Consider the following 10281-nt stretch of genomic DNA (forward strand, 5'->3'; position numbering starts at 1 on the left):
TAAGGGATTCTTCCTCCACTTCACTGTTGAATTGATATTTAGTTTAGGGAAGAGTAGCATTCTCTAGTACAGATGAATTTCTAAGTATGTAGACCTCTTACCTCAAAAAGCTAAAAGCTACTGTCTCTCTCTTCTTTAGGACTCAATGGCTTGCAGAGTGATGTACCAAGAAGATATCAGCCTTTGCACTCGACAGGATCAAGTCTGAAAATTTCTTCCTCTTCTTGGGATTTGCCTAGTTCTGCGAAGCGGCAAAGTAGTTTACGGCACTCGACCAGTAGGCTTGCCATATAGGTGACTTAGATGCTGAGAATATAACTCTCTTATCTTGAGTCTCGACAGGACCTGTTTTTATCAAGGTCAATGATTTATTGATTGGAAAAGGGGAGATATTGGTATTCTATGGAACGTAAAACCATCGTTGTCGAGAGAGGGCAGAATGCAGGATCTTGTTCAAACAGCTTGTGCATAGGGAATCCTTTGAACCAGAGATTTGAGAATTTACAGAATATAAAGCCCCTCAAGAAGGTCAAAACCAAAGCAACTCAATGGCGGGTTGATTTTTGAGGGGTGAGGCCCTAATCAATAGTTACCTCTCCAAGGTCATTGAGCTCTCAGATGGCCAATACCTTCACGATCTTGTGGATTAATCTTGGGATTCTCAGTCTCGGCAAGTGACGGTATGGAGCTTGGTGCCGAAGGGTCGATATAGTGACAAGACTCCTCTTCCCTCATAAGAGAGGAAGTTTCAATGTGTTTCAAAGGAAAGTGTGACTGCTTTGAGTACAGTACTCTCATTCTGGTTCTAACACAGAACCTGGATGGTGGGATGACGAAGAAGGGATGACAGCTAGCAGGTGTGACTCCTCAGAAGGTGGGGGTGGTGCCTCTGACTTTTGTGTCCATTTTGGGTGACGAAGCACCAAGAGCTTGTACTGCTGATGGATGAATGGGAGAAGGGTAAAACAGCAGATAGGTGTAAAACAGCAGATAGGTGAATTCTCTTTGACAACTTGTTAGCAGATGTTGAGGAATATCTCTAAAGTTGCCTCACTTAATCTGGACAACGCTCATTTGTTGTCGAAATGATCACAGCAAGTACTTCGCCTCTCAATTCAACGCACTGAGTCGTCCCTCGATCCAATGCAGTGAAGCATTGGATAGATCCCAATCAGGTCACGCAGGAATGTCCTTAGTAGATGAACGCGCGCTCTCCACATTGGAAGGTCTCTACAGGTACTATGGTCTTTTCAAGTAGGAAGATCTTGCTGTATTGGAAAACTTCTAATCAGTGACTTACAGCGATGAGAAGAGGTAGGTGAACAATGCCCCTTGTGGCAAGTCACAATTGCTAGAAGCATAGCGATGAGTCTTGCTAGTTGAGGTTCGGTCTCTCGTTGCACTCGAACTGTTTGTCCTGTCGTGTGTCCTGGCATTGGAACAATGAGCTCTAGTAGAATGATCACCCTACTGATCACCATGTTATCATGCACATGGTTGTGGCAAACATTAATGAGAAAACATGGCTACCGCGGAACTATCCCATGAAGGCCTTGCACATGGATAGCCTATGCAAGTAGACCATGAGCATGAATGAAGTCATCATTCACCATTGTCCCTCCCTTATTCACGTAGGCTATCTTGATGTATCAGTACTTCTGTTGTGCTATATTACAAGGTAAAGTAATTCATTTTCTTTGAGTTGTCGGATGAAGATATTAATGATCCTGAGCAACAGTTTACATACTCATTCCCTTTCGAACCCAAATACTGGTAGGAGGACCATAAGCACTTGTACCTCATGCTACCTCAGTTTCTCAGAGGATAATGAGCAGTACAGTACTGAGTAAAGGGTTGTTTGAGCATAGCCTTATGATGGTTTGCATTATCGGTGATCTTCAGCCTCGGAGCAGGTGGTGCAGCATCAGCGAGCGAGGTCATAGATACGGGGCTGGGAGGGTAAGGAGAGTCCATGTGTTTCTTCCACTTGCCTAACGTCAAAGTTAAGGATTTCCTGCTTAGCGGCAATGACACCACAGAAGGAGAGGATCGATAATCTTTTCCCGTAACAGGCGAGGAACGCAGAGGATTAACCATCAATGCCTGTGGGTGCCCACAACTTCCTCGGGTCCAAATCCCTGTTAACATCATTGTCCCATTAACAGGCAAACTTTGAGGAGGGGGCATGGGGTTATATCACCTTCACTAGGGCAAGGTGATACTCCTTTCTTGTTGGAAGCATGCTCTGAGAACAGATCAGGGCTCCTCCCTTCTTCGGTATTTCTCCAGAGGACTCTGCTCTAGAGGAAGCAGAAGCAGGCACAATAGTGAAAAGTCCTAGAGGGTGACTAAAATCAGCTAAAGAGCTTCTTGGGCAACAGCTTTTAAGTAGTCCCCTCTGATACTGAATCATCTAGACTTTTTTCTCTTGACTACTGCAAAGGAGGCCACAAACTACACTTGTCACAGGGTTATGACCCTTGCACAAAGGAAACGAGAGACGAGTATTCACAGCAATCCGGCTCATAAATCTACTACAATTTGGCCAAGCGCACCAGGCCAGAACTGCATGTGGAATCTCTTATCACAATGGAACAGCAACAGCAAACACTTTTGTAAGATAAAGCAGATAAAAGCTTAAATAAGCCATTTAAGATGCAGAGTACATCAATAGTACTCTGTGGCTGTTCAGTATACTGTGAGAGGAGGTGGGGCATACCCACTACCCTACAGTAACTATGACCATATAGTTATAAATATTAATAGCAGAGTTCCTGCTTTGCTGAAATCATATTTTAAGGACAATGGTTTGTATTTGTATAGGAATAAATAGCAGCAGATGTCAAGTTCTGTTAATGCACTTGCTTATATAATGATATTTTTCTTTCAAGACAAAGTTCTCATGCTATTTTTTAGCTTAAACTATGACTCACTTGAAATTGTTGTATATAAGGAGTTTTTAGAGCAATTCCTCATTCATTTGCCAATTCTATATACCAATTTTGGTACAAGGGTCTTTTATTCCAGAGGAAGGATGTTATTTTCATCCTTTGACAACCTGGAAATTAAACAGTAATTATTCTTTTTGACACAATTGTTTAATACAAAGTGATCTTTCTTTAGGAGTTTATGGAACAAAGTAGGCTTTCTTTAAGAGTTTATAAAACAAAAGTTGACTTTAGTTTATGGAACAAAGTACCCTTTATCTTTCATTTCCAGATAGCATTATGATGCAGTTTTTCATCGTGGATCACATCCCTTGAAAATTGTTTATCGAGACTTGCTTAGATAACTCCCCATTTTCGATTTCTCTCTCTCTGTCCTCTGCTTACTCTTTGGGAGTCCCCTTTCCATTATTTAACAACCTGAAATTGAAAATTAATTAATTTCTTTTGCATAGAACTGATGGGAAACAAATTAGTTTCATAAATGCAACCCAGAAATTTTTCATAATTGAATTCCCTTCTCCCTTCCTTTGATTGGCTTTTAATTAGTCCACATAAACCTTATGGTCATTGATGGGATTCAGTAAATTTGGTCTTTGGGTTAACAGGGCGAAGTTTTTATTAATGAAACCTAAAAAATATAAAATGCCCGATAGCAATAATCTTACAAAAATTTCAAATTTGTTTTAAACAGATATCCTCATCGACGATTGCCTTGGGTGCAGACAACCTTGTCTGAAGAAGTACTTCGTCTGCAAGGAACTAATACCGAAGGAATATTCAGAGTTCCTGCAGATTTTGATGAGGTAAGTTATGGCAAGAGTTAAATGTATGGAAAATGAAGTACCCCTACAATAAGTCTGCAAAGTTTACATGGTTACTGCCTTTTTTTCTCTACCCTCTGGGAACCAAGTCTGTCAGTTTTTCACTCCTTGTGGGTAAGGAAAAATCATGCCAAGGGGTCTGTGAACCACACTAGTCTAAATTAGTGTCAAAATAATACAACTTATTGAAATTCTATTAATTTCAGTAATTGTTACCTGTTAAGCCATATCACTAACTACGAAACTAATTAGTAGGTGTGGAAGTGATGATAATTAAAATACTGTAATTATTATTAAACAATTTAAAAACTCATTTCAAATAACCTCCATTCATAGTTTAATACTAATCCATATTTGAAGTGACCATGAAATAAAAGAAAAACTTTGCCTTCTCTTAGCCCAAAACTTTAAAGGAAAACACAAAATGAGGATAAGGTATAGCCTACCATAAGTTCATTTGAACATTAGGTATTAGAATAGAAGGAAAAATATAAACTATACAATTCCCTCCAACAGACTCAAAGCTCCGTATCAAGATAGAACTGAAACAAATACTTGAAAAAACTGAAGTGTCAAAAATTTACAACAAAAACTTTTTGCTCACAAAGTCTCTACTTTTCAGGTTCATCAATTGAAGCAGGTGGTGGATCAGTGGGAAGTTGGTGACTGTGGAGATCCTCATGTAGCAGCAGCGCTACTGAAGTTGTGGTATCGTGAACTTTATGAACCACTCATACCAGATTCTCTTTATCAGTCGGCTATTAATGCTCATGATGAACCTTCACAAGCTGTGGCACTTGTCAACAAGTTACCAGATATCAACAGACTTGTTCTTTCTTATCTCATCAGGTAAGCAACAATCTTTTTCAATAGTTAATATCAAATATAGAAAAGAAAAAATCAATTTAAATTTCTAAAGTTTTTCTATCTTTAATATTTATAGTCAATAAATACGGTTTGAAATACGGATAATTAACAAAATCTTTAAGTTTTGAATTTAGAAACATTTCAAGGACCTTGCTCATTTCTGTGATAAGTTTAATGCTACGAATTTCAGTATGAAGTTAATGAATTTCTACTTCTTTAATTACCGTACTTCAAATTTCATATGTGCATATTAAGGCATTGAAAGTATACATACATTATGCAGTGTTTTTAATTATAAATTTATATTCTTTTGGGTTAATTACCCACATTGTATTTTAGCTACTTCATGCTTTATCTTTTACAGATTTTTACAGTATTTTGCCCAGCCTGATATTGTGTCGGCAACAAAGATGGATGCAAGCAATCTAGCAATGGTTATGGCGCCTAATTGTCTGCGTTGTACGAGTGATGATCCACGCATTATTTACGAAAATACACGGAAGGAGATGGCCTTCATACGAACCCTAATTCAGCATTTAGATACTACTTTTATGGAAGGTGTTGTCTGAAGCATGCATCCATTTTATTTTTCATGAAAATTAGATTGGAGGCTTTATGTTAATGTCAATTGCTGTTATACATATATACTGTATATATACATATATTGTATCAAAAAGCATCTCTTCCGTAAGAGACAAGTCAGGACAGTGAGGGACGTATCCTTAGAATATGGTAAGGTTTTGGATGCCACATTCTCTTCATGGTGCTCAGCTCTGTATGATGTCATAGGCACAGTTTACAGAGTCTTTAGTGGTTCCCAAAATCAAATCCAGTTATTTAAACCAAAGTCAAAAGATCATATTGGAGTTCTTTAAGCTTCCAAATATTATTTTGAATAAAAACATAGCTTTATATGTATTACTTTAAAAGATGTGACATCACATGTTATAGCAATTTTGGTACTACAGAGATAGAGCTGTGATTTGATGTCCGTTGATTTAGATGCCATAGCATTGGGATATCTGACCTTTCACTGGTAATTTTTTTTCATACAAAATTAATCATTCTGTAAACATTCCAGTAGTAAATATCTAATATTGAGTGGAAATTTTACATGTTAATTTTGTCAGGGATATATGATTCAGTACTTTAAAACCATGCTCACCTAAAGTAAAATATGAAAGCAACATTCCAGAATGATGGACACTGTCAAAAAAGTTCAATTGGAATTCTGATATTCAGAATATTGTATTTTTTAGGATTAGGAAAAATAAAAAGGACCTTTTATCTAAACTGGAGTTGGGAGTCTTGTAAATACCAAAGGTTTTATCTTTGACAGTGAAATCGCTCTGAGGAGGATGCCTTAAAAAGATGTTTGCATCATATTCTTAGAATTTTCAATGACATGGTGTTGAGCTACTAACCTGCAACTTCATAAACCAACACAGCCAACTTTTAATTGTTGTAGGACGAGGGAGAAAACGGACATGCCTAATTATCTAGTCTTCAACTTCAAAAATAAAAAACAGAAAAAAAAAATTCTTGACCTTTGTGCCAACCTTCAACAAATGAATAACTGATCAAAGCTAGTTTTTTGCATTTGTTACAGGCACACATGCTTTTGTTATAACCCTCTTTGATATAGTTATTTTTATACCATGTTGACAGGAGTTTGTTACAATCTATAGTAACACCTTTTTGCTACAAGTTTCCAGGAAATATTTCTTGCTATCTTTTGAGTGTGAAAGAAGTGCAAGTGGGAGATGTATGAGAACAAAACTAACTACTTGATGAATACTTAAGCCAGAACATCTTGATAGTTTATAGTGTGAAACCAAAGGAGGAAGGAAAAAACATTTGCCTTTGGAAAGTAGGTTCCAAGTTTGACTCTAGGCAACAGCGCTGGTTTGTGTGAATGCGTTCCCAGTTTTCTTTTAACTGCATGTAAACCAAATGTGGATGTTATTATTTAGGCTTTAATAATTAAAAGTTATTCCTTTTTATAAGGCTATATGTGCCTGACTTTCTTGCACAAGTTAAATTTTCTGTACAAAAAAGAAATTGAGATTCATTTAAATTTTCTTTTGGCCTTTTTAGCTTATAGTGGCTATGCAGCATAATTTGTTAAAAAATCTCTGTATAATTTATTATGGTTTGAAGCATCATGTACAGATGTCCTTATGTATTATATATTGTATAGTTGTATTTCAAAATGTTATAAGGATTTAAAATCATTTGTATTATATGCATATTAAAGACTGTATAATTAATTCATTGTTACTTGTCAATGCACCAAGCATTCTACATTGCTACTATCACATTTTACTGTATTTAACAAAAGTTTTTTTGTAATATGAGAAAGAAAAACCATGAAGCTGTAATATTTGATTACGAATACTTTTTTAAACCTGTCTTCTACGCACATTATTGAAAATAAATTTCTAAAATGAGGAAAAGCAAATTTAAGAATATAAATCAGCAACTTAACATTATGATTAAGAAACATCTCTTAGAGATTTGGCAATTACTTGTGTGAATGGATGTATTTTGGTTGAAGGACTAACCATCAGTTGCTAAAATTAAATAAACCTGATATTGGAAGGGATACTGACCATAAGAGATCAGATTATCATTGAAATAAAGGCACTACAAATGATTAGGAAATAAGATTTCTTGACCAAGCCCTCAAAGTATTGGAGATCATACTAGAGAAAGGGTAGTGAAATCCTTGAAACCAATTATTGTCAGCTTACTAAAGAAATTAGTATTATCATAAGATGATTTTACTTCATGTACTGTTGTTTATATAGCATGTCCAAGAAAGTACAAACAAGAAATTAGATGAACCTAAGGATTGAAGCATGGTATGCAGTACAAACACAAGAAATTAAACAAATCTAAGGATTGAAGCACAGTGTGCAAAGGCTAATTTGTGATGTTTCTATAACACGAGGACTTCAGTAAAGGAAAAATTACCAAAAATTTCAAAAAATAAAAGTCGGTGACTTCAATGTTCAGCCTTGAAAAATCGCCCAATATTGCTATAATTTGGAAAAGTAAAGATTACATAAATTTTTGAAGACTGAAGAGTAAAATAGCAAATACATTAGACAAATAAATTAAAGCAAAACGAAATCCTGAAGAACTTCCAATCATGGTCTTTGATATCCTAGACAAAAGTTTCTAGATTATAGACAGGATGAGCAGTAGCTGCCCAAGACAAAGGCCACATGAAGCCTCCTTAGGCCTCATTCTTACACATTTAGCATCGTGAGCAAGTCATAATGCATGAAAGAGTTGTGTTATTGTTTAACAGGAACCCCACCACATGTGGTAAGTGCAAAATATACAAAATTTCAAAAGAAAAAACTTTTCATGAGCTATACAAAAACCAAGTTCTCTAAATAGGAGATAACTTATATGAGTAAGTAAGAAACCACCTACCTGCTGGACTTAAGTTAAGCAGGTGATTAAATGGGGGGCCAAAATCATTATTTGTTCCTACAGAAAAACAAACGTTTTGACCTTTAAACAGAAGACTCGCTCTTTGGAGGGAGGCAGTTTCCTAAAATAAACTGTTAGTTTCTTTTTCTTCACAGCAATAGTCACCCTTCAAGGAAGGGGACCCTAACAATCTCCTAAAACGTAAAAATTTTAATTTTGAAGCTGTTAGTACCTCAGCCAGTGCTGGCTTAATAGGAAGTCAGTACAGTACTAGTTCATGGAAAACCTATCTCACTAACAGGAGATGACATCTGTGGTGTTAAACCAGAGCGCACACACACACACAAATGTTTGGCAACACAACTACCCATCTTAACCCTTGTAAGGAGGATGGAGAGTTGTTTCTTGGCAGGAATAGCCTGCAAGAAGAGCTCTGTCACTTAAATCTCCAGCATCAGACACCGGACCAGTTACATGGTTACATCATCATCTCGAGAGTGGAACAAAATAAGAGATCAAAGAGCCATTCTAACATCTCTCGAAGATATATGCCAAATGTTACCTTATACAAAATGCATACTGTACTTATTTAAAGGATGCTCTATCAAGGGGACAGTGAGAATGACCATTTATATACATGATCAGAACCCAAGACCCATTCCACACCTGGGAGGGCCAGAACCTAAAAGAATCTATCGAGCTTAAGCGGAACTCAAGCCCTAGTCCGGCAGATTGCCAGGCATAGGTATTTCCAATAAGCCATCACAACCACAACTGTAAGGAAGATGGGAGACTTACACAAATACCGAGCATCCACCAGAGGATCCAAAGAAAGGGGGTTCAAGCAACTGTGGGCAATGTCTATAAGGTACATTAAGGCAGGGGTGGTGTGAAGCCCACTAGACACAAAATTCAACTCCTTGTACACTGAGTGGTATTGCAGATAAGTACTGAATGGGCTTGGCTAGTTATTTTTCCCTCAAAATAAAAGAGGTCGGCACTGATTGATGTTACATCTACATGCAAGAAGTCTTTCAAAGGTCAGATGTAACTGTGTAGACACTTCCTCCTTGTTCCTTATTTGGCTAGTAAGAAAGCTGCACCAGGCATCTTTGTGTTTATGGTACACTGAAATGATAGGATTGAGATCTCAAGCTGGTGTTCTACAGGAACACTGAAGGCGAGTGCATATGCTCATACTCATCTAGCCAACAGATCCACATCGGCATACCTTAAGGTAGCTGCTGGCAGGTGACATCAGTCACTCCCTCCAACAAGAGATGCGCACATATTAGAAGTGTAAAGGAACTTCTTCCTGTACATTTACTTTTCCGTCTTCTGAGAAGACTCCATAGAGGAGAAAAGGAGGAAGAAAAGAGAGCAAATTTGCATCATCATCTTGCCACCCATTCTCCCTTGCTACCATGTGTGGTTCAGTGGTTACTTACTGATTAGGAACCCGTGCAATAACTCCCTGAGTTTGCTGACAAAACGGCTTCACTTTCCAACTGATCAACATTTCCAGGTACTTCGTCCTTTGGTTGGGCATGATATCAGAATCTCCTCAATCAAGATCCTCTTGCTGTAATAAAAGCAATGAGTTTAGATCTCTGAGAATGATATCCCTAGAGGCTTACGTGAACATCTGAGGAACAAATAAGGCATTTTGAAAATGGCTAAAAGTGTTTGCAGGAGAGTTCCATGGAATATCAAAACCTACTTCTGCCTCTCTGAATGCTTAGTCTTCTGTCATGGGATACTAAATTGTGTCAATTCAGTGCATAATTTCCCCATTAGTAAGGGTAGAACACTCCTTATCTAGGGTAAGCAGCTCTTCTAGGACAGTGCCAACTAGGGTAGTAGCTTAGCTAGTAGTAATAGTAGAGGTAATAATAATAATGATAAATAAAAATAATAATAACAATAAAGAATAACACTAATAATTATAAATAATAAAAAATAAATAATAAATAGATAACAAATAATAAACATTAATAATAATAATAATAATAATAATAATAATAATAATAATAATAATAATAATAATAATAATAGCATGGAACAAAGTTCCAAATGAAGGCAGTCTGAAAAGGTACCAGTTCAACTAGGAAAGGTATAGAATCATCTCTGTTTCGGTGATGACTGGAAAAGCCGATGGGAGAGGACTAGAGAACGATTGTACCTGACTCCCATAACAAGAA

The 10281-nt window shown here is 37.0% G+C and overlaps 1 protein-coding gene across 1 annotated transcript in view; it reads left to right on the forward strand.

Moving 5' to 3' along the window:
• The window catches only part of LOC137616449 (rho GTPase-activating protein 39-like), a 78690-nt gene extending 71665 nt beyond the window's left edge, over nt 1-7025 (forward strand). Inside the window, exons 14-16 of the mRNA XM_068346217.1 lie at nt 3640-3751; nt 4392-4618; nt 5001-7025. Of these exons, the coding sequence (XP_068202318.1) occupies nt 3640-3751; nt 4392-4618; nt 5001-5205 (544 nt within the window). The 3' untranslated portion in view covers nt 5206-7025. The remainder of the gene's footprint in view (nt 1-3639; nt 3752-4391; nt 4619-5000) is intronic.
• Nucleotides 7026-10281: the final 3256 nt, after the last annotated feature.

The sequence above is a fragment of the Palaemon carinicauda genome, chromosome 2, assembly GCF_036898095.1.
Source record: "Palaemon carinicauda isolate YSFRI2023 chromosome 2, ASM3689809v2, whole genome shotgun sequence".
Taxonomy (NCBI): Eukaryota; Metazoa; Arthropoda; class Malacostraca; order Decapoda; family Palaemonidae; genus Palaemon; species Palaemon carinicauda.